At 41.6% G+C, this 25,030-nt stretch overlaps 2 protein-coding genes across 8 annotated transcripts in view; both read left to right on the forward strand.

The window, feature by feature from the left end:
- Adap2 (ArfGAP with dual PH domains 2) overlaps positions 1 to 7,528 on the forward strand; it is a 31,149-nt gene extending 23,621 nt beyond the window's left edge. For 3 of the 5 annotated variants that reach the window (XM_071603129.1, XM_071603127.1, XM_027924163.2), the window contains one exon: positions 447 to 7,527. Coding sequence is in view for 2 of the 5 variants with exons in the window: in XM_071603127.1 (XP_071459228.1) it covers positions 447 to 481 (35 nt within the window). In the remaining 3 variants the exon portion in view is untranslated. Of the gene's footprint in view, positions 1 to 446 lie in introns of all 5 variants that reach the window. The other 2 variants (XM_071603126.1, XM_071603128.1) reach the window with 1 other exon arrangement.
- A 1,460-nt stretch (positions 7,529 to 8,988) lies between these two features.
- Rnf135 (ring finger protein 135) lies at positions 8,989 to 24,617 on the forward strand. 3 transcript variants are annotated; one of them, XM_027924182.2, is made up of 5 exons: positions 8,989 to 9,375; positions 10,890 to 11,024; positions 13,484 to 13,646; positions 21,643 to 21,726; positions 23,721 to 24,617. In XM_027924182.2, exons 1-5 carry the CDS (start codon positions 9,022 to 9,024, stop codon positions 24,248 to 24,250), a joined length of 1,266 nt encoding a protein of 421 aa, XP_027779983.1. In that variant the 5' UTR covers positions 8,989 to 9,021; the 3' UTR covers positions 24,251 to 24,617. The 3 variants fall into 3 exon arrangements, with proteins under 3 accessions (XP_027779983.1, XP_027779984.1, XP_027779985.2); XM_027924183.2 differs by having other exon boundaries at positions 10,890 to 11,015; XM_027924184.2 differs by lacking the exon at positions 8,989 to 9,375 and having other exon boundaries at positions 9,428 to 11,047.
- Positions 24,618 to 25,030: the final 413 nt, after the last annotated feature.

Genomic DNA, 25,030 nt, shown 5'->3' on the forward strand with positions numbered 1-25,030 from the left:
CTTCTGGGGCACAAGGGAGAAGTTCTGTGTTTGGAAAAGTACAGACTGAGCAGGTGACCTCACACAGACCCTTGGGGAAACTCCTGTGCCCTCTGAGCCTGACCAGTGCAAACACAAACTCTCTCTTCTTCGTTGTCCCAGTTCCCAAAGCCAAAGAGCCTCAGAAGCAGATGTGGGAGGCGTTGGGTGGGTCAGTTGGAGCTTCCTTTTCTCTAGGTGCATGTGTGTTGGAGTCTTTCGGTTTCTCTCTCCATCTCCATCTCTGTGCTTATCGCTCCCTCTCTAGTGTGTAGGTCCTCTGTGTCTCCCACTCTTTTGGTTTGTCTTCTTTTAAAAAAAAATGTTCTTTTTTGCTTTTCTTCCTTCCTATCTTTTTCATTCTGTTTTTTATTCTGGCTCCCTCTGGTAGCATGACCACCTCCCTCACACTCCTGTTTCCCTTGCAGCTGCAGTAACAGAGAGTGGCTGTAGCAGCAGGTGACCCATCGGCTGGGGAGCTGGCTGGCCACCAGCCACCTACTGGAGCTCCTGGCATAAAGGAGGAGTTCTTATCTCTGATCCAGTTGCCCAGCACGAGTGCCGCACAGCCAGCAGCCAGCTTGGCAGAACTCACTGCTGACACTGAAGCTGTGATGGATCTTCCTGCTCCTTGGCCCTTCCCTACTGCCCAGCCTCCAGATCAGAGGACGTGGTACACAGTGAACACATATGTCACCCTGTCTTACAAACCAAGACTTGAAATGTCCTGAAGGCCCAGAACCTGCTCATCTGAAATGGAGGCATTGTAATGAAAAAGCACCCACAGCATCCTGCAAGTGGTGTTTTGGAAAAAAAAAAAAAAATTAATCTGAATGTAATCATGAGGAAATAATCAGGCAGATTCACATTAGGTATGCTCTGCTGAACAGCCAGCTGGGACTCTTCAAAAAGGTCCATGTGATGAAAGGTAAAATAGTTTGGGAACTGTTGTAGGTCTGGCAACCAGAAACCAGATGCAATGTATGATTCTTGAGTAGGTCCTGGATTTTAAAAAAATAGCTGTAAAGCACATAATTAAGATAATTGAAGAAATTTGAATATGGATTTATACTAGCTAATAGGATTGTAAGATTATGGTATTCATGCTGTAATGGTATAGGAAAATATTCCTGTCCTTAGGAGTTACGTGCTGAAGTGAAATGTAATGATGTCTATGACTAATTCCTAAAAGATTCAGCAAAAACAAGTGTATGTATAAGTATATGAATACAGTGTGTGTATGTATATATATATATATATATATATATACACATATATACATATATATATAGAGAGAGAGAGAAAGAGAAATACAGATATACATATATATATAAAGAGAACAGTACTGTATAAATGTTATCAACTGATGAATCTAGATAAAGTGTAGATGGGGTTATTTTCCTATTAATACAAATATATAGGTTTGAAAGTTTTTATATTAAAACATTGGAGGAAAAAAAACCCGACTACTTTTCACTCTTCAAAAGCATGTTTTTCTCTATGAATCCAAATGTTTCTGGAGCCATTTGGCACAATGTCACATGCCTGTAGTCCCAACTACTCATGAGGCTGAGGCAGCAGGATGGCAAGTTTGAGGCCAGCCTTGGACAGTTAACAAGACCCTGTCTCAAAATAAAAAATAAAGAGAGCTGGGGGTATAGCTCAGGGATAGAACTTTAGCCCAGCATGTGTGACACCCTGGTTTCAATCCCCAGTAGGCCAACTAACAAAAATAAAAGTAGCCAGAGCAATGTTACCCACCTGTAGTTCTAAGTACTTTCAAGACTGAGGTAGGAGAATGCCTGAGTCGGAGAGTTTGAGGCCAGCCTGGGGAACATAGTGAACCCCCCGCCCCAAGAGATCAGGCTGGGGCTGGAGCTCAGTAGCAGAGGACTAGCCTCGCATGTGTGAGGTACTGGGTTTGATCCTTAGCACCACATTAAAATAAAAGCATACTGCCCATCTACAATTATAAAAAAAAAATAGATAAATAAGAAGGGGGCGGGGAATCAATGTTCCTGGTAGAGTTCCATCTTTGTGCACATTTGAAAGAAACAGAAGCTCAGATAATATCAAAACAATGCCTGCATTGATTGTCATAGTGCTCTGGAAGGGAAAAAAAAAAAAAAAAACAAACAGAGGAGACACCGCTCCCCTGGACCACAAAATGGAGAGCTATCCAGGGTTGTCAGGTCCTGCCACTAACTTGAGACCACTAGCAAATTCACTTCCCCAACTCTATGCCTTGGTTTTTCTCTCTGAAATGAGGAAGTTGCACTCGTTATTGAAATCCAGTGTAAGTCACATGTATTTTTGCCCACCTCACGGATGCCAGGCTCTCTGCCTCACCCCATGAATAGGCAGGAATAAAACGATGTGCTCCCTGCTGTGGCAGATGACAGCCTTCAGGGGGCGGCAGCCACTAACCAGGGAATGGCAGGGAGTAGGGTGTTCAGAAAGGGGAAGGAGAGCAGCCTGCGGTGGCAGGGTAGGGCAACCAGGCTTGTCCTAACTGAGGAGGAGAGGGCAGCCGCCTCCCTTTCCAGAAAGTGACACTGAAGTTGAAACTTCCCGGCTGTGTAAAGATTAGTCAGGGGGAAGAGGGTGAGGAAAACACTTTAAGCTGAGGGAAGAAAATGGTCAAAGGTCCCCAAGATGTGAAAGAGAAACTGACAGGAATCTCAAATGGCTGAAATGTTAGAGAAACAGATGGACAAGTTTCCAGTTCTGTGATTTTTTTTTTTCTTTTAAATCCTTTCCTCTCTTTTCAATGGATGTGCAGAAATACACGAGGTATTTTTTCTTCAAAGGAGACCCAGAGGGTTGAGAGGGTCTTTAAGAGATTCTCTACAGTTAATGGGACTTTTCTTTGGATCCCCGGAGGACAAGCAACACATTGGGGTGTCTCTTTCCTGAAGCTTTGTGACTACCTGGATAGGGAGGTGGGTCCTCTCTGCATCACCTGTCACACCTTGGAAATGTCTGTTTCAACTCCTGCTGGGCTGTGTGGTAGGGGCCAGTTCACTTGTCTCCCTTTACCACCACCTATGAACTGTGTTGGGCACCCTACTAAGATCTGGAGATGAGGACATCAATGAAAGGTGCAATCTTGCCCTCAAGGGAAACCAGAGGGGAAGGAAGAAAAGTCAGCAGACAGCAACAACCCTGCTCCACTATTCTGGGAGGGAAGCCAGGCTTCTGAGTGTGGGAGAGGGGCCCAAGGACAGGCACAAGAGGTCAAACCCCAGTGACCTAGTTGGGTCTCTATCTTTGGGTTCCCTGACGATACCTTTGTACTCTTGCCTTAAATCCCCCTTTTTCCATCTTGACTTGTTAGTGCAAGGAAGTTTCAATTGTTTGAATCAATCCCAACTGAAAATTCTCCCAAAGAGGTGATATCTATGCTGAATCCTAAAGAATGAGTAGAAGATCCTTGGGTTAGGGTGGGGGAAACAGAGAAAGATGCATGTACAAAAAGGCCCCAAGACAAGAGAGGCCTGTTCTGGAAATTTCAAATAATTAAGTATGTCTACAGAACCAGATTGTTGGGGTGAGGAGGAGTAAGAAAAGATGAAATTGTAGGAGGGTTTGCTTTCAATAATGTTGGAGCAACTCATATCACAACAATCATCCGACAGATATCAATTATAGGCGCTGGACAGACTATATCAAAACAAATGCCTGAAAGCACTGGGAAATGACCCAAAGCAGGCAGGAACCAGAAAGGAGTTGGCACTAAAAAGCAGGGAATGGCACGGATAAATGTCTCATCTTTTTCAGTTTTCATCAGAGGACAGGCCCAGGTTAGTGCCTCAGGGAGTTACCCAAACTCTGATGGAAACATACAGTCTTCCTTCCTGAAAAACAGAGAACAGTGAAGTAAACACAGCAATTGGAAAGTGAAAGGAGAAAATCTGGGAGAAGAGAGCCACAGAGGAGGAGCCCTGAGTTTTCCATATAAACTGCCCGATCTCTGGAGAAATGTAGCAGAATCCAAAAGGTCTATAAAGTATCTTTCTCAATATCAGGATATAATGCTAAATTACTAGATAACTGTGTGCTAATCAGTTTTGTTACCATAACAAAATACCTGAGTTAAACAGCTTACAAAGAGAAATGGTTTATTTTATCAGAGTTTTTATCACAGTTTTGGAGACTCCAGTCTATGATCAGTTGGCCCTGTTGCTTTGGGCCAGTGATGAGAAGGGGCTGGGGTCCCATAGTCCTCTTTGGAGGCATGTACCCAGTGACCTAAGGACTTCCCACAAGTCCTCACCTTGCAAAAGCCCCACCACCTCCCATGAGTGCCACTCTGGAAACCAAGCCTTTAAAACATGGGCCTTGGGGGGACTTTCAACATGCAAATTATAGACATACGTACTGAAATGAATGTATGAATATGAAACCAGAAAATGTGAATGATATTTGTATTCTCCAGAGAAACAGAAACAGTAGGAAATACATAGATATATAGAAAGAGATTTATTATGAGAGGCTTGATTATGGATTATGGAGGCTGAAAAGTTCCGTGATCTCTATCTGCAAACAGAGGCCCAGGAAAATCAGTAGTGAAGTTCTAGTCCAAAAGTGTCTGAGGACAGGAGAAGGATGGCCCAGCACAAGCAGAGAGTAGAATTTACCTTTTGTTCACCTTATTGTTTATTTAGGTCCTCAACAGATTGGAGGATGCCTACACATGTTGGTAGGGCAATCTTCTTTACTCAGTCTACCGATTAAAATGAGCACTTCTTAGTTGGGTGCAGGTGACACACGCCTATAATCCCAGAGGCTTGGGAGGCCAAGGCAGGAGGATTACAAAATTTCAAGCCTCACTTGTTGCAATTTAGAGGGACCCTGTCTCAAAATAAAAAATAAAGGGTTGAGGATGTGGCTCAGTGGGAGAGCACCCCTGGGTTCAATCCCCAGTATTAAAAACAAACCCCAAAAAAATGTAAAAAATAGTTTTAAAAGAAATATAAAAGATTGCCTATTTAAAGCAAAAATTACAAATGTTTTGCTTTGTAGCATCTATAGAGATAACATATATAACAACTGGAGCTTAAAGACTGGGCCAACTGATCATGGACTGGAATCTGCAAAACTGTGATAAAAACTCTGATAAAAAAAATATAAACATTTTTCTCTTTGTAAGCTGATTATCTCAGGTATTTTGTTATGGTGATGAAACTGATTAGCACACATTTGTATAGTAAATTTTACAATAAGTGGCATACAAAATCAACTCTAAATTGACTGTGAAAAGTCAATGATGTATATTATAATTTTTTTCTTTCTTTTTCAAAAGAAAAGAATTATAGGGTTGGGGTTGTGGCTCAGTGGTAGCGTGCTTGCCTGGCATGTATGAGGCACTGGGTTCGATTCTCAGCACCACATATAAACAAATAAATGAATAAAGGCCCATCAATAAGTAATAAAAAAATCTTTAAAAAAAGAAAAGAATTATAATATACATCTCTCCACCCACCCACTCCAGGCTGGTCTCCAGGTCCCCGACTCAGACAATTCTCCTACCTAATCAGGTCCTGGGGATTGAACCTAGGACCTCTTGCATGCTAGGTCAGCACCCTGCCTCAGCCCTTTTTGTTTTTTATTTTGAGACAATCTCCCTAAATTGCTGAGGCTGACCTCAGACTTGAGATCTTTCTGCCTCAGGCTCCTGAGTACCTGGGATTACAGGTGTATGTTCCCACACCCTTTCCATTCTCATCCCTACCCCTTTTAAAATTGTGTGGTTTGTTTTCTTATTGTTAAATTCTTCATATACTCTGAATACCAGTCCTTTGATAGACAAATTGGCAAATATTTTCCCCCAGTCTGTGGTTTTTCACTTCCTGTCTCGCTCTCTCTCTCTCTCTCTTTTTTTTTTTGCTACTGGGATCAAACCCAGAGCTTTGTGTATACTAGGCAAATTTGCTCTCAGCCCAAATTTTTCAGTTCCTTGACTGGGTTAATGGAATCTTCTTTCATCAAGACACTGAGGTCACAGTTCATTACTTTCTTTGTTTTATGAAGATCTTTGTACAGCATTAAAAATAGGGTATTTGTTGGGTGCATGGTGCAAACCGGTAGTCCCGGGAGGCTGAGGCAGGAGGATCATGAGTTCAAAGCCAGCCTCAGGAATTTAGGGAGGCCAAGCAACTCAGTGAGACCCTGTCTGTAAATAAAATACAAAAAGGGTTGGGGATGTGGTTCAGTGGCTAAGTGCTCCTGAGTTCAAAAGGGTATTTTGGCTTGTGTTTGGATGTTTGTATTCATTTATTATAAGTGGAGTGGGAATAAGGACTATGACAATGTATAACATGCTTAATAAACTCTCCCTTCCCTTGACCACAAAACAAAAACAAACACACAAACAAAAACTTTGTCTCCAAAAACATCTACCAAAGCAAACTCTGGTAGACCACATTGGTGACAGTTATACCTTTTTTTACCCAGCACACAAACTCAAGGACCTTGTTACTTCTTACTCACTTGGCATTGGAACAAAGTATTGCCTGGCATGGTGGCTCAAACTCTCAGGAGGCTGAGGCTGGAGGACTGTTTGAGTTCAGGAGTTAGAGACCAGCCTGGGCAACATACTGAGAACTTCTCTCAAAAATAGAGTATACAGGGGCTTAGGTTGTGGCTCAGTGGTAGAGCGCTTGCCTGGCATGTGTGTGTCAGGAGCTGCCATGTGGGAATCGAGCGCCCCCTAGCTTTGAGTGATGAGAGTGTGGAGTTGTGGCAAGTCAGCCATGGGCTGTGTGTGTGAACTATGAGCGCTAAGCACACAGCGGGGACTGAACGGATGTTGCTCCTCTGTTTGGGCGGGCAATATTAGCATCTTTTCCTTCTCTCTATGATCCCCACACAGGGCAAGATGGGCGTGGGCTTCCTAGATGTCAGTCAACCTGCTGACAGCAAAACTTCACAAAGCTAGACTCAACCCCCTGAAACCTTGCCTCATTTGAATGGCTTCTCCCCAATAAAAGGGTTCAGCACTCATGCTCCTTGCTCTCTTTCTTGCTTGCCTTGCCCCCCCATGGGTGCTGCTGCTGAAGAACCATCAACGAACCCCCAAAAATGTACTTTCTGTGTCTGTGTATTCATTTATTTCCCAAATTCACTTGGAGTGACCCTGACTGGTTTAGTCGTGGGACAAAACATGTGAGGCACTGGATTTGATTCTAAGCACAGCATATAAATAAATCAAATAAAGGTCCACCAACAACTAATAAAAATATTTTTAAAAATAAAGTATACAATTCAATTGTCTTGAAAAAACCACCACCACCACCAACAACAACAACAAACAGTGTCATAGAAATGTGTGTTGAGCTGGGGATGTGGCTCAAGCCGTAGCGCGCTCGCCTGGCATGCGTGGGCCCGGGTTCGATCCTCAGCACCACATACAAACAAAGATGTTGTGTCTGCCGAAAACTAAAAAATAAATATTAAAATTCTCTCTCTCTCTCTCTCTTTAAAAAAAAAAAGAAATGTGTGTTGACAAATTTGTTTGAACTGACAGCAAATGAGTCTGATTTAACTGACTGGTTTTACAGTAAGGACTAGCTTTGCCAGTTGGATTATGTGGCATATATTCTACATAAATCCATTGAGTTCATTCTACAGGTCCAATCTTTTGAAGAATATTTCAGGTATATAAGATAAAAGTACCCCCCCCCCAAAAAAAAGAAAGAAAAAGAAAAAAGAAAAAAGGAAGAAAGAAAGAAAAAAAGGTTATTAGATCAACAAAGACACATTGAAAAGTATTCTAATTTTTCTAGCCCTTTCTGAATACATCAGGGTGTTTCTAAGTCAAAGTGTAATTGATTGTAATTGCCAGTCACTTGACAAACCTAAGCAGAGTCTTTTTGGCCTACATCCCAGAAAATAAGAAAGTGAATATACTTCCAATGACTTGGATAACACAGATGATTTCAAATGTCTGTTTTCGACAAAAATAAAGAGAAAAAAAATCGAATCAAGTTTCCAGCTGAGAAATTATTTTAAAAACTTCTGGATTTGCTCCCCAATGGGGCAAGAAAACAAAAACAGCAAAACCAACCCAAGAAAAAACCGAACAAATAAAATCAGGATTTTTTTTTTCTATGATGGATCCCTATAAGATTTGGGGTGCTTGTTGGGTAACGGGCTTTCAGCCCGCAAAGGGCATCAAGGAGACTGGAACAATTCTACATTATTGTAGAGATTTTAAAAGTTTGGAGATCAGTTACTCGATCTTGACTGCGTGGTAGAATCACTTGAGGGAGGTTTTATAAAACATCCAAGCCGGGACCCCACTCCAGACAAGTGAAATCACACTGTCTGGGAGAGATGCCCCAACATCGGTATTTTAAAAAGTGTCCCAGTAGATGTGCAACGGTGTTCTTTAATCCCTTCCCACTTTTTTTTTTTTTAAAAACCAGGGATTGCACTCAGAGGCACTCGACCACACCCCCACCCCACCCCTATTTTGTATTTTATTTAGCGACAGGGTCTAAGTTGCTTAACACCTCGCTATTGCTGAGAGGCTGGCTTTGAACTGGCGATCCTCCTGCCTCAGCCTCCAGAGCCGCTGGGATTAGGATGTGCGCCACTGCACTCGGCTCCTTACCACTTTATAGCGGGCTGGATAACACCTAGTGGGCGCATCCCCATTAATGAGTTCCTGAATCGAACCCTCTTTCTCATTCTCCCAAACGATGTGGGGTTGCATCTTAATGAGGGAGACCGGGAGCAAGCTAAAGGGACTCTCTGGAACATCGGCACTTTCCTAGCGGCTTGGGGCAAATTGATTTCCCAGGCAAGTGGCCGCCACCGAAGGCCAGCTCTGCCCACAGGGCGCCGCGTGCTGGACGGCAGCGGGTCGGTCCTCTGTCCTCTGAGCGGAAGAAAGCAAGCATCGAGGGACCGCGGCGGGGAGGGGAAGAGGCTGTGGGGAGGAGGAGGAGCCAGTGGGGACGTGGGCGCTCGCTTCCGAGTACAGACGCCTGGGTCACCATGGCTGGCCCCGGCTCCAGTTCGGCGATCCCCGTGTGGCTGACGGAGGAGGACCTGAACTGCATCATCTGCCAAGGGCTGCTGACCTCGCCCGCCACGCTGCAGTGCGGCCACAGCTTCTGCTGCGAGTGCTTGAGGAGAGCGTGGGGCGCGCGGGGCACCGGGGTCGCCAGCCACCCCTGGGCCTGCCCCACCTGCCTCGAGGGCGCGGCGCTGCCGCCGAAGCTGCGAAAGAACACGCTACTGCAGTACCTGGCGGACAAGTTCAGCCGGGCGCAGAACGAGCTGGAGGTCGGCCCGGAGCGGGTCCCGAGCCCGGTCCAAGGGCCCGAGCACCGCCCGGCACAGCCGCGGGTAGGGAGCCTCGCCCGCTCGCCCCCTGTCTCCTGCAGGCTGCCCGCGCCGCCCGCCCTCTCCCCCTACCCTCTCCTCCTGCCACTCAGCTGCCCCTCTGACCCCTGTCTTCAGGTCTTTTGGTGTATACGCAGGAACAGAATTGTTGGATCGCATGGTAATTCCGTATTTAACCGACTGAGGAACAGCCAAACTGTTTTCCAGGGTGGATGCGCCCTGTTCTGTTCCCACCAACAATGAATGTTCCAATTTTTCTACATCCCTGTCAACACTTGCTATTTTCTGGATTTTTTTTTTTTTTTAAGTACAGCCTTACAGCTCTATAGAGGTGTCAAGTGGTATTTCGCGGTTTTGATTTGCATTTCCCCCCAGCACCGATGAGGCTGAGCATCTTCCCGTGCGTATTGGCCCTTTGCGGATCTTCTTTGGAGTTACATCCTTCGCCGTATTTAAATTGAGTGTCCTTTTGGTTGTTGTTGTTTTTGAGTTTTAGGAATTCTCTATATATTCCGAGTATGAATCCCTTATCAGACTCATGATTTGCAATTATTTTCTCCCATTCTCTGGGTTTCCTTCTATTCGTGTCTTTTGAGGTACATTTTAAAAAAATGTTTATTTTTTAGTTGTAGTTGGACACAATACCTTTATTTTACTTATTCATTTTTATGTGGTGCTGAGTATCGCTCGCAGGGCCTCACACATGCTAGGCAAGCGCTCTACCGCTGAGCCGCAACCTCAACCCAAGGTATATTTTTAAAATAATTTCTTATGTCGAACCTATATTTTTTCTTTTGTTGCCTATACCTTTGGTGTTATATTCAAGAAATGATTGCCAAATCCAATGTTATGAAGCCTTTGTCCTGTTTTCTTTTTAAAATTGTATTGTTTTAGGCCTTATATTTAGGTCTTCGACAGATTTTGAGGGGTGTGTGTGTATGTGTGTTGGAGTATAGAATCCAGAGCCTCACACATGCTAAGCATGCACTTTACCACTGAGCACACTGAGCAACACCCTCAGCTTTTTGAGTTGATTTTTGCATATGGATATCTGGTTTCCCCAGTACCGTTTGTTGAAGACTCCTTTTCCCCATTGAATAGTCTTGACACTCTTTGTCAAAAATCATCTGAGGGGCTGGGGTTGTGTCTCAGGGGTAGACCACTTGCCTCCCAGGTATGAGGCACTGGGTTCAATCCTCAACACCACATAAAAGTAAATAAATAAAGGTATTGTGTTCCTCTATAACTAAAAAAAAAATTTAAAAAAAATCATTTGAGGTATAGCCCTTCCTTAACATTTATGAGGCCCTGGGTTCAACCCCCCAGTACGGCAAATAAATAAGTAAATAAATAAAATAATACTAATTTGACCGTATATATGAGCACTTATTTCTTGGCTCTCCATTCTATTCCATTGGTCTATATAAAGACACAGAGTTTACGGTTCACTTTATTTAGTGCTGGTTCCCAGGTCCCGTTTTATAGGACCTCCCAAGCCCAGCTTTGCTCTTTTAAAGGCGACAGTACCGGAAAACATCACAGAAGTCGTCCAGAAGCTGACGGACCTGGTGGGACAGCTGGTGGACATTGTCAAGAGACTCCAGAGGCAGACACCTCTCTCAGAATCTGGACAAGACAACGAAGTAAACATTGTGAGCACAGTAGGCTCAGCTGGGTGAGAAAAAGTTGAGAAACAGGGTAGGGCTAGGGATGGCTTCCAAGAGAGCAATATGAATATGTTTGAGGACTCAAGATCCAATAAGTCTCAACTGTATGGGGAAGGGGGGGAAGGGTACTGGGAATGGAACCCAGGGCCTGACACATGCTAGGCAAATGCTCTACCACTGAGCCACACCCTTAATCTCAACCAAACATGAATGACTCGAAGTTTGGCATGCTGGATATGAGTTACAGAAGCTCCAAGTGGGCTAGGATTTGTCTTTACCACTCCACCAACTCTCTCTAAAATCACAGTGGCCTCTAGGTCAGGTCTATAGACATTCTGGTTCTTATCTTCATTTGACCTTTCAGCAGCCTTGATATAGTTGATGACATCATCTGCCTTGACACTCTTAACACTTTTTCATTTTATTTTTCTCTTGCTTTAACTTCTTAGCTTTTGGGACACAAATTTTCTGGTTTTTTCCTCCATCACATTCTGGTGGGTTCCTTTCAGTGTGATTTGTAGGCTCTCTCTCTCTCTCTCTCTCTCTCTCTCTCTCTATCTCTGAGCAATTAAATGCTAGAATTCTTCAAGGCTGAATTGTAGATCCCTTTCTAACCACCCTCTTCCCCCCCAAAAAAGTGATCCCCCCAACACCCATGGTTTTTTGTTTGGTACTAAGGGTTGAGCCCAGACATGTTTTACCACTGAGCTACATCCCCAGTCCTATTTTTTTTTTATTTTGAGATAGACTCTTACTAAATTGTTAAGGGTCTTGCTAAGTTGCTAAGGCTGGCCTTGAACTTGTGATCCTCTTTCCTTAGTCTCCCAAGTTACAGGAGGATCACAAGTTGCAGGAGGATTGCAAGTTTGAGGCCAACCTCAGCAACTGAGTGAAACCCTGTCTCAAATAAAAAATAAATAGGACTGGGGATGTAACTCAGGAGTAAAGTGCCCCTAGGTTCAATTCCTAGTACAAAAGAAAAAAAGTGCTTGAACAATGTGAACATGTAGGATGATATTCACCATGGCAATTTAGTTAATCTCCATGAACTTCAACTTCTTTTGTAAAATCGGGAAAATAAACCTGCCTTGTGAGGTTGTTATACAAATTCCATACTTAGGCTGGGCCAGCCTGAGTAACATAGTGAGATCTCGTCTCAATACCTAGCATGTGGAAAGTACTCAATAAGTATAATACGTTATGATTGGTGAAAAGATTGGAGGATAGATTTTTCAGTTATCAAAGAAAACTGAGTAAAAGATGAGGGGCTGTCTTGGGGAATAAATAGCAGGACCTGAGGTTAAAGAAAAATCAGGAAGCATGTGTTACAGGTCCCAGAGAGCAGAGCTAGATGTGGCCACATGCTTACATTGGCTTTTTTTTTTTTTTTTTTTTTAATCATTATTTTTTTAGTTGTAGTTGGACACAATACCTTCATCTTAATGTGGTGCTGAGGATTGAACCCAGGGCCTCCCCCATCCTAGGCAAGCGCTATACCGCTGAGCCACAACCCCAGCACCCTTACATTGGCTTTTGATAGAGTTGGGAGATTATCTGACCTTTATGGCTTATCTCAGTGAAGTTGTATAATTTATTTTGTAAGGTCCATAAGATGGGCGTAAACTTTTTAATTTGTGTATTACCTAAGAAAGTCTTGTTTATTGAAAAAAAAAGTCAGAAAGTATGTAGCATTTAAAGAAAACACATTAAGCTGGAAGTGTAGCTCAGTGGTAAGGCATATGCTTAGTATGCATGAAGCTCTCAGTTCAATTCTAACATCACAAAAAGCAAACAAACAAAAGACAAATTAAATTCCTCCATAACACCATCACTCAGAAATAAGCACTTTTGAGCCTGGCATTGTGATGCAAGTTGGTAATTACAGCAATTGGGAGGATGAGGCAGGAGGATCATTTGAGCTCAGGAGTATAAGACCAGCCTAAAGGGCTGGGATTGTGGCTCAGAGGTAAAGAACTTGCCTAGCATGTGTGAGGAACTGGGTTTGATCCCCAGCACCACATTAAAAAAAAAACAAAATATTGTGTCCATCTACAACTAAAAATATATACACTTAAAAAAGACCAGCCTGAATAAAATAGTGAGACCTCATCTCAAAATAAATAAATAACAAATACTCTTTAATATTTTGCTATACTAATACTATTCCATATTATTTTAAAGGTACATATTTTGAAAGCCTTATCTTAAAAAAACCTGCTAGGAGGTAAATGAAAACATATTCGAGTACTGTATTTTTAAATTTGTATTTCTGCATGAATTATCTATTCATATCTTGTGTTGTCTTTTAAAATCAATGATGGGAAGCTAAGTATAGTGGTATACCCCTGTAATCCCAGAGACTCAGGAGGCTGAGGCCATTGGATGTCATATTTGATGGGTTCCAATGGGCACTTTCAATTGATTTGCTGTTTTATGATGAATAGGCCTTGTCTTCCGGGGAGGACCGTGGCTTGACTTCTTTAAACCTAGAAACTTCCAACACATCAGAAGGGAGGATGGGAGAGATTCTCCATGATCTAGAAGAAATTCAGAAAAACTTACAAGAAAACTTCACATGGAAAGCGGCTCCCGAAGAGCAGACCCAGGGTGAGGTGATTTTATTTTGTGGAGGAGGATTAAACGCAGGAGCTGGGTGGAAATGGCCAAGTGCTGCGGGGCTTTGTTCTTTGGGGACAGGATCCCAGAGTGTGGCTGCTTCTTCTCTGTGGGGTTGTAAATCAAGTGGGAGTCGGCTGAGGCGTGTTTGTGACTAGGTAAGTTTGGGGACCTGACTGGAGGTGTGCTGTATCTCAGGCCCTGAATAGACTGAAACTCGTTTTCTAAAATCCATAAATGGGGCTGGGGATGTGGCCCAAGCGGTAGCGCGCTCGCCTGGCATGCGTGCGGCCCGGGTTCGATCCTCAGCACCACATACAAACAAAGATGTTGTGTCTGCCGAAAACTAAAAAATAAATATTAAAAAATTCTCTCTCTCTCACTCTCTCTTTAAAAAATAAAAAATAAAGCCCATAAACGGAGATCCCAGCTTACTGCTTGTCATGTTATCCTCCCAAGGAGATTTGGAAATAGGCTGCTTTTGATGTTTGTTTTTGAGATGGGTCTTGCTATGTTGCCCAGGCTGGTCTCCAGTTCCCGAGCTCACAGGGTCCTCCTTGCCTCAGCCCCCTGAATAGTTGGGACTACATGTGTGCACCACCAGCCCTGGTTGCTTTTTAATTTTTTTTTATTTGTTCTAATTAGTTATACATGATAGTAGCATACATTTATGCACCGAGAAGTGGGATAGTTGGGTCAAATGGTGATTCCATTCCAAGTTTTCTGAGTAATATCCATACTACTTTCCATTATAGTTGCACCAATTTGCATTTCCACCAGCAATGTCTGAGTGTACCTTTTCCCCCACATCCTCATCAACATTTATTGTTGTTTTTATTCTTAATAATTGCCATTTTGACTGGGTGAGATGAAATCTTAGAGTAGTTTTGATTTGCATTTCTCTAATTGCTAAAGAGGTTGAACATTTTTCATATATTTATTAATCGATTGTATTTTTTCTGTGAAGTGTCTGTTCAGTCCTTAGCCCATTTATTGATTGGGTTATTTGTTTGTTTGTTTGTGTTAAGTTTCTGAGTTCTTTATATATCCTGGAGATTTAATGCTCTATCTGAGGTGCATGTAGTAAAGATTTTCTCCCATTCTATAAGCTCTCTCTTCACATTATTGATTGTTTCCTTTGCTGAGAAGAAGCTTTTGAGTTTGAAACCATCCCATTTATTGATTCTTTATTTTACTTCTTATGCTTTAGGTATCTTGTTAAAGAAGTCAGATCCTAAGTTGACATGGTAAAGATTTGGGCCTACTTTTTCTTCTATTAGGCACAGGGTCTCTCTGGTCTAGTGCCTAAGTCTTGTTTGTTTTTTTTTTTTTTTTTTTTTTGGTACCTGGGATTGAACTCAGGGACACTCAACCATGGAGCCACATCTCCAGCTCTATTTTGTATTTTATTTAGAGACAGGATCTCACTGAGTTAGCACCTCACTATTGCTGAGGCTAGCTTTGAACTCGTGATCCTCCTGCCTCAGCTTCCTGAGATGCTGGGTGCCTAAGTGTTTGATCTACTTTGACTTGAGTTTCATGCAGGGTGAGAGGGGGTTCAATTTCATTTTGTTGCACCATTTATTGAACAAGCTATCTTTTCTCCAATGGATGTTTTTGGTGCCTTTGTCTAGTATGAGATAACTATATTTATGTGGGTTTGTCTCTGTGTCTTCTATTCTGAACCATTGTTCTACATGTCTGTTTTGGTTTCAGTATCATGCCATTTTTGTTAATATGGCTCTGTAGTATTGTTTAAGATCTGGTATTGTGATGTCTCCTGTTTCACTCTTCTTGCTAAGGATTGCTTTGGCTATTCTGGATCCTTTATTTTTCCAAATGAATTTCATGATTGCTTTTTCTAGTTCTATGAAGGATGTCATTGAGATTTTAATCGGAATTGCATTAAATCTGTATAACGCTTTTGGTAGTATCACTATTTGCCGATGACATGATTCCATATTTAGAAGAGGCCAAAAAATTCCACCAGAAAACTTCCAAAACTCACAAAAGAATTCAGCAATGTAGCAGGTTATAAAATCAACACCCATAAATCAAACGCATTCCTATACATCAGTGATGAATCTATTGGAAGAGAAATTAGGAAAATTATCCCATTCACAATAGCTTCAAAAAAAGTAAAATACTTGCGAGTCAATCTAACAAAAGAGGTGAAAGACCTCTACAGTGACAACTACAGAACACCAAAGAAAGAAAGGAAGAAAACCACAGAAGATGGAAAGACCCTCCAGGCTCCTGGATAGGAAGAATTAATATTGTCAAAATGACCATACTGGGGCAGGGAATGTGGCTCAAGCAGTAGCGCGCTCGCCTGGCATGCACGGGGTGCTGGGTTCAATCCTCAGCACCACATAAAAAAATAAAAGTAAAGATGTTGTGTCCACTAAAAACTAAAAAATAAATATTAAAAAATTCTCTCTCTCTCTCTCTCTCTCTCTCTCTCTCTCTCTCTTAAAAAAAAAAAAATGGCCATACTGCCTTGTTGCTTTTTATTTGTTAACTAGTAAATGTCTTTATTAACAAAGCATGCAACTGTATAGATAATTTTTTATGCATTCTTTTCAAATATAATCTCTGGGGTACATGTTAATGTCAAACAGTAACAATGTAGAAAGGGCTTTCTTCTTGACTTTGTGTGTTCTCTGTTCCCCCAGAGTTATGTGAAAAGTTATAGCAGCCAGTTAGACATTAGAGATTAGCTCTGGTCCTCCAAAACCCTACCTCCTGGTCTGGCCACTGCTAACTTTTTGTACTGTAGGGATCTATCTCTCATAGCTTTCTAATATTTAAATAATCTTGCTATGCTTAAAAAGTCATTCCTTGTTCAAGTGAGAAGCATGATTCTTTGGAGAAAGTTTCTTAAGGAAAATGATTAGAGGGCAGTTTATTAGTTGTTCCAGAAATTATCTGAGAAATAAATGTTGTCTTGGTCTCATGTAATCCTAAACATAGTGATTTTATTTATTAATACAAATTTCAGATCAATTTTTGAATTTTGAGGTTAAGTTTAAAATGTTTTATTTAAAAAAAACTACGTGTAGGCATACAACAAAAGTTTCTCTCCCACCCTGCCCAATTCTCCCTTTTCCTTTATCTCAGTTCACCACTTTTTATTAGATCCATTCAGAATTTTTTTTTTAATTTTTAATTTTATTTATTTATTGTATGTGGTGCTGAGAATCGAACCTCGTGCCTCGCATATGCTAAGCAAGCACTCTGCCACTGAGCCGCAATCCCAGCCTTCAGAATTTGATTATGAAAATATAAGCTAATATAAATTTGCATTTTATTTCCCACAGTTTTACTTTTTTACACAAAAGGTAATACATTTATATTCATTGTTCTGTATGTTGCTTTTGTTCTACATCTTGGTATCTTTATGAATCAGTGTACACAGGAGAGCGTTTTGTTTTTCATAGCTGCTTAGTATTCCAATCTATGCATACAGACTTTTATTTACCCAATTCTTTACTGATGGATACATGATTGTTTCTAATTGTTTATAATTACAATAAATGCTGAATGCTATGTACATATATCATTTCACATGGGTACAGATGTAATTGTAAGTTTGCCAGTAAAAGTTGCTGGGTCATAGGGTAAATTCATTTGGCATTTTGTTATATGTTGACAAATTTCTTTGTAGTTGGATTATACCAATTTACACTCCTATAGAAGTATATATCAGTGCAATCTTCCAACTGTGTGTTGTCAAACTAGTTTTTTGTCAATTTGTTGTGTAAAAGAGTGATTAGCAGTGTACCATACTTTTAATTTTAATTTCTCCACAAATTGTCTATTTGTATCTTGTGTGGTCTTTTAAAATTAATGTTGGGGAGCTGTGTGTGGTGTTGTACGCCTGTAATCCCAGAGACTCAGGAGGCTGATAGGAGGATTGCAAATTTGAGGCCAACCTGGGAAATTTTAATGAAAGCCTATCTAAAAGATTAAAAAACAAAACAAAACACTGAAAGAGAATATATTGGATATTTTCTTGTTTTGTTTTTTTCTGTGGTGCTAGGGATCATATACTGATACATTGCCAGGACCACATACAATATTTTTAAGACTTAGACTAGTTGTTCTTCATGTTCCAGACTACTGAATCAGCATCTCTAGAAGTCAGTCTCAGGAATCTACACTTTTGACAAACTCATCAGGAAATTTTGTAAATCTTATGCAGCACTTAAATAGAATAGTAGTATAGAGATTCGGTCCTGAAATTATTAAATTATTTTAAATGCCCAAAGGTTTCTTTCTAATTTTTTAAAAGAAAAATCTTATGACTTATTCCCTTGTTGTAGTAGAGAAATGAGATTGTTTTAACTCTATTATAAAGAAACTTCTCGAAGCCAGGCATGGTGGTGCATGCCTGTAATCCCAGTGACTCAGGAGGCTAAGGCAGGAGGATCATGAATTCAAATCCAGCCTCAGCAACTTAGAGAAGCCCTAACCAACTCCGTGAGACTCTGACGTTAGTAAAATATAAAAAGGGGCTGGGGATGTGGCTTGGTGGTTAAGCACCCCTGGGTTCAATCCCTGATACCAAAAAACAAAAAGAAAAAAAGAAACTTCTCAATAATTAAGTTTTACATAACAAATATTTCTGTACAGTCACGTGCTTAATGTAAACATCTTATTTTCCCTCTTACAAAACCTAACATTCATTTTGTAACCAGTGAATAGGCAACCTGCTTTATACCCAGAGGGTTAATTCATCATAAAACTTTATTTCATAATAATTTCCAGTGTTTTAATAGCTATTCAATAGTATTTTTTAAAAAATAGTTTTTAGTTCTCAATAGATCCTTTAACTTATTTATTTATCTATATATTTATTTATTTATTCATATGCGGTGCTGAGGATTGAACCCAGGGTCTCACACATGCCAGGCAAGCGCTCTACCACTGAGCCACAACTCCAGCCCCATATTCAATACTACTTTAATAGTATATTTTGAATGTACATTGTGTGTAAATTTTTTCTGAGTATCTTTAAAGTTGGAAACACTCAAGTGTAGATTATTTCCCACCTCAATAGGGATGAGAAATGTTAGATTTAATAAAAGAAATAAAATAAAATAAAGGGGCTGGAGATGTTGCTCAGTGGTAGAGTGCTTACCTAGCATGTTTGAGACCCTGTATTCAATCCTTAGCTGTGCAAAAAAAAAAAAGTAATTTATTTTAGCAGGTCATACAACCTATTTTAAAAAACTAATAATAAGCAACAATCTTATCAGCTAAATAGGAGAATAGTGTTGCCTATATGAATTAAAAAAAAATTATTTTGTCAGTTCTGGGGACCAAACCCAGAGCCTCATGCATACTGACCACATGCTCTATCATGGAGTTACACCCCCAGCCTGCAGTATGTGTCTGTTTTGTGACTGGCTTATTTCACTTAGAATAATATCCTTCAGGTTTATCCATGTTGTGGTATGTCAGAATTCCTTCTAATAAAGGCTGAATAGTATTCCACTGATAACTCCATTATCAGCCACACTTTGTGTATCCATTTATCAGTGGATACACAAGTGTGTTATCACTTGGGTTGCTTCAGGGCCCACTGGAATTTTGAGAATGGCTTCTCATGAACAACTCTCCTGTTCTCATGCCCTAAATTGCCACAGCCCACACCCCTAGACAAGGTCTTTCATCTCATAAAATGAGTCTTAGATTATATGCCCCTGTCACTTCAAGGTACACAGGGGAAGAGCTCATCTTCAGCGTCCACATTTTAAGTTGTCCTTCCTTTTCTTTTTTTTTTTTTGGTACTGGGGATTAAACCCAGAGGCACTTTACCATTGAGCTGCATCCCCAGCCTTTTTTATTTTTATTATTTTTTAAAATTTTTTAATTTTTAAAATTTTTTTTAATTATTAGTTGTTCAAAACATTACAAAGCTCTTGACATATCATATTTCATACATTTGACTCACGCAGATTATGAACTCCCATTTTTACCCAGTATACATATTGCAGATTCACATCGGTTACACATCCACTTTTTTACATACTGCCATACTAGTGTATGTTGTATTCTGCTGCCTTTCCTATCCTCTACTATCCCCCCTCCCCTCCCTTCCCCTCCCATCTTCTCTCTCTACCCCATCTACTGTAATTCATTTCTCTCCCTTGTTTTTTTTTTCTTTTCCCCTCACTTCCTCTTATATGTAATTTTGTATAACAATGAGGGTCTCCTTCCTTTACCATGCAATTTCCCTTCTCTCTCCCTTTCCCTCCCCCCTCTCGTCCCTGTTTAATGGTGATCTTCTTCTCATGCTGTTCCTTCCTGCTCTGTTCTTAGTTGCTCTCCTTGTATCAAAGATGACATTTGGCATTTATTTTTTAGGGATTGACTAGCTTCACTTAGCATAATCTGCTCTAGTGCCATCCATTTCTCTGCAAATGCCATGATTTTGTCATTTTTTAGTGCTGAGTAGTACTCCATTGTGTATAAATGCCACATTTTTTTTTTATCCATTCATCTATTGAAGGGCATCTAGGTTGGTTCCACAGTCTAGCTATTGTGAATTGTGCTGCTATGAACATCGTTGTAGCAGTATCCCTATAGTACGCTCTTTTAAGGTCTTTAGGGAATAGTCCAAGAAGGGGAATAGCTGGGTCAAATGGTGGTTCCATTCCCAGTTTCCAAGGAATCTCCGTACTGCTTTCCAAATTGGCTGCACCAATTTGCAGTCCCACCAGCAATGTACAAGTGTACCCTTTTCCCCACATCCTCGCCAGCACTTGTTGTTTGACTTCATAATGGCTGCTAATCTTACTGGAGTGAGATGGTATCTTAGGGTGGTTTTGATTTGCATTTCTCTGACTGCTAGAGATGGTGAGCATTTTTTAATGTACTTGTTGATTGATTGTATTTAATTTTTAAATTTTGAGACCATATCTCACTAAGTTGCTTAGGGCCTCACTATATTTTTGAGGCTGGTTTTCAATTTGCCATCCTCCTGCCTCGGCCTCCTGAGTCCATGGGATTATAGGCATGTGTCACCCAGCTTTCTTTACTTTCTCTTACTCTGTTATGGTCATTGCAGTCTAGCACATATAGTTGCTTTGAGTTAACAATTCAACTTTTGTACTTTGAGAGAAGTTAGGAGGTAGCAGCAGTTTAGACAAATCTTACCAGTTTATATAGCAGTAGTTTAAGGCATTGACACAGGGATCATGAGTATGGTGGGTATCAGGAGGATGCACACCCCTGGAACTGTATTAGTTAATTTCTTTGATAAACATGCATCAAGGGGCTGGGGTTATGGCTCAGTGGTAGAGCACTTGCCTAGCATGTGTGAGGCACTGGGTTCGAGTCTCAGCACTGCATATAAATAAATAGAATAAAGGTTCACTGAAAACTAAAAAATATTTTTTAAAAATGCAACAGATACTTTCTATATGTAGGGCTCATATGGGGCTTCATGCTTAGAATACACAGATGAACAAGAAGCCGGGACCTTAGGGCTTACTGGGGAAACAAACAGTAAGAGTTCACGGTGAGGGGCTGGGGGTGTGGCTCAGTGGTAAAGCGCTTGTCTCGCATGTGTGAGGCCCTGAGTTAGATTCTCAGCACCACGTATATAAATGAATAAAGTAAAGGTCCATCAACAACTAAAAATATATATATATATTAAAAAATATTCCAGAGCTGAGGTTGTGGCTCAGTGGTAGAGCACTAGCCTAGTACATGTGAGACCCTGGGTTCCATCCTCAGCATCACATAAAAAACCAAATAAACAAAATAAAGGTATTGTGCCCAACTATTTAAAAAAAAAAATTCCACAGTGTCCTCAGGAGCTAGCTGTACCTGGGCTGAATATATTGCCTGATCAGAAGTGTGCCACAGTATAAAGTAAGCCACGTGCCTGGATGTGATACTTGAATACCTTCAGTATGCCTTTACTGATGGGCCTTTCTCTTTCCTTTTTTTTTTTTTTTTTTTTTTGATTCTTTAGTGGAATTCCCGAAAGCTCTGTCTTCCTCCTCATTGCCTGACCAGAGCTGCCCTCAACCTAGGAGGACCTCTCGTTTTGCTCAGTGTAAGTATGTGGTCCATTTAAAACTCAGGTTTGGGGGCTGGGGCTGTGGCTCAGTGGTAGAGCACTAGCTTTGCATGTGTGAGACACTGGATTCAATTTTCAGCAGCACCGCATATAAATAAATAAGTAAAATAAAGGTCCATAACAACTAAAAAAAAAAATATTGAAGAAAAACAACTGGGGGGTGCTGGGGTTGTGGCTCAGCAGTAGAGTGCTATCCTCACATGTACGAGACCCTGGGTTCAATCCTCAGCACCACATAAAAATAAATAAGTGAGATAAAGGTATTGTGTCCAGCTACAACTAAAAAAAAATAAATATTTAAAAGAAGGAAAAGGTAGAGAGAAAAGGAAGAACATGCTGTCTATCTTCCCGCTGCAAGGCCCACTCCCTGGCTGACTGTAGTTGTGTTTGTTGTCCAGAATAGGTCCCTTCACACGGGGAGCTGAGTACAAAGGCAAAGAGGCGTTGAGACTCCCAAATTTCAGACTCAGCTAGACCCATGAGCACTTAGAGCCCAGGCAACCTTTGAATATCCAGGCGGGGGTCACCAATTACAGCCAACTGCCTGTTCCCCCACCTGCATAGGTGCTACTGCTGTCCGAGTCTGGGGAGTCCTTAAGAGCATGGATCATGGAGCTGGGGGTGTGACTCCCAGCATCACTAGCTGTGTGAGCTTGGATGAATCACTTCGTCCCTTAGAGACTCAGTTTCCTCATTTGTAAAATGGTGACAACAATAGCATTTCTCTTGTGGGCTTTCTATGAGGATGCACAAGTGCATGTATGTGAAATAATGCATTGAGTGGTCATGGCACACAAGAGTTAGCAGTTGTTCACTCAGTAGGAAACAACAAGGGTTGGGGTATTGCTCAGTGATAGAGCACTTGTCTAGCATGTCTGAGGCCCTGGATTTGATCACTAACACTGAAAAAAAGGGGGGGGGGGAGAAATAATATGAAATATACAAGATGAGGGCCAGGGTTGTGGCTCAGTGGTAGAGTGCTTGTCTAGCATGCGTGAGGCATTGGCTTCAATCCCTGGCACCACATAAAAATAAATAAATAAATAAATAAAATAAAGTATTGTGTCCATCTACAGCTAAATATATATATATATATATATATATACACACACACACACACACACACACAAGATGAATAAGATACATACCTTAATTAGAAAACCAAAGTTTAACTAGAGAGATCCAATAGCAATAGTCATACTTGTAAAGCATAGGAATATTGAGAAAAATAAGAGATGATTTTGTGCTGGATGGAATTCAGCCAGCGGGAAGAGAGGGCTTCCTGAAAGATAACTAATGGGTAGGTGAAAAGTAAGGCACCTGGATATGGACACACCTGTAATCCTAATGGTGCGGAAGGCTGAGGCAGGGGGATCATGAGTTTAAAGCCAGCCTCAGCAATGTCGAGGCCCTAAGCAACTCAATAAGACCCTGTCTCTAAATAAAATACAAAATAGGACTGGGGATGTGGTTCAGTGGTCGAGTGCCCCTGAGTTTAATCCCCGGTACAAAAAAAAGAAAAGTAAGGCAGGAATGGGGTATTGTTCATATAACAACATCTAGAATATATCTATCTATCTAAATAAATAAATTAAAAAATATATTTTTAGTTGTATATGGACTTAATTTTATTTATTTTTATGTGGTGCTGAGGATCGAACCCAGTGCCTTACACATGTTAGGCAAGTGCTCTGCCATTGAGCTATAACCAACCACATCCCCTTGGTGTACCAATTTTAATGCATGTATGAGTAAAATATTTTCACCCCTCAGAACACAACACTGAGCTGGGGATGAAGCTCAGTTGGTAGAGTGCTTGCCTTACATGCACAAGGCCCTGGGTTCAATTCTCAGCACCACACACACACACACACACACACAAATACAATGCTGCTTTTTCTATTGGATGACATGTTAGCCTGGATGATCCAAAGCCAGCTGATCTTGTGGTGGTATACTTTTCTCCTCAGGGATCATCAATCCAACCTTTGACTTGGGAAGCCTTTCCTGTATCCTGAAGGTATCAGAGGATTGCCGGACAGTGACTGTGTCTCAATTCCGGCAGCCCTATCCTTGGAGTCAAGAGAGGTTTTCAACCAGCCAGGTCTTATGTTCCCAGGCCCTGTCTTCTGGGCGGCATTACTGGGAAGTGGACACGAAGTGCTGCAATAACTGGGCAGTTGGAGTGGCCTCTTGGGGCATGAGCCGAGACCGGATGCTGGGAAGGACTGCAGACTCTTGGTGCATAGAGTGGAAGGGAACTGGCCAGCTGTCTGCATGGACCATGGTCAAAGAAACTGTCCTTGGCTCAGACAGACCTGGGGTGGTGGGCATCTGGCTGGACCTGGAGGAGAGGAAGCTTGCCTTCTATTCAGTGGCCAGTCAGGAGAAGCTTCTGTATGAGTGTGAGATGGCGGCCTCCTCTCCTCTGCACCCTGCCTTCTGGCTCTATGGCCTAACTCCTGGAAACTCCCTGATCATAAATCAAGTACGAGTATAAAGCTTCCTCAGGGGTTAAAACACAGTGGTCTCCTGGCCTCTCTCTCTGCCTTCAAGCAGGTGGCAACTCAACTTAAGAATCCCACTTTTGAAGTTCATCCTTTTGTGTGGTACAGGATTAACAAAGCAGGCTTGAAGTTCTTGAACCCTGCACATTTCAAAGAAAGGACTGGCCTCTGACAGACTCAAGAGAGGGGACCTATAAGCCCTTCACATATCTTGCCTGGCATGAGTGGCTTGGTTTAAGTGGGGGCTTTGGGCCATGCAGTATCACCTTGACCTCTGCACGGGCTAGAGATTAAGTCAGCCATGTGGGCAGTGAGGCATGCCTATGTGACAGATCCCCAATAAAAGCATTGAATACTGCGGCTTGGGGAACCTTCCCTGATTGGCAGTACTCCAACCACATTGCCACACATCATTGCTGGGAAAATTAAGCAATGTCCTCAGGACCCCACTGGGAGGGGATGGATGATTGGGAATTCTCTTGCTCTGTGTGCCTTTTTCTATTGCTGATTTTATTCTGTGGCCTTTCACTACAGTAAATTGTAACTGGTAATGATTCACTGAATGCAAGGGTGGCCACAGGGACCCCAGAACATAAGGGACATACATTACTTATCAGTTGCTGTGTAATGATATTACTATGGATTTAGTGGTTTAAAACAATTTACATTTATTATCTCACTGTTTCTGTGGGTCAGGAGTCAGCGTCCAGCTTAGCTGAGGCTTCTGCTTCTGAGTCTCTCAAGTTGCAGTTGACATGTCAGCTGGGGCCACA

The sequence above is a fragment of the Marmota flaviventris genome, chromosome 17, assembly GCF_047511675.1.
Source record: "Marmota flaviventris isolate mMarFla1 chromosome 17, mMarFla1.hap1, whole genome shotgun sequence".
NCBI lineage: Eukaryota > Metazoa > Chordata > Mammalia > Rodentia > Sciuridae > Marmota > Marmota flaviventris.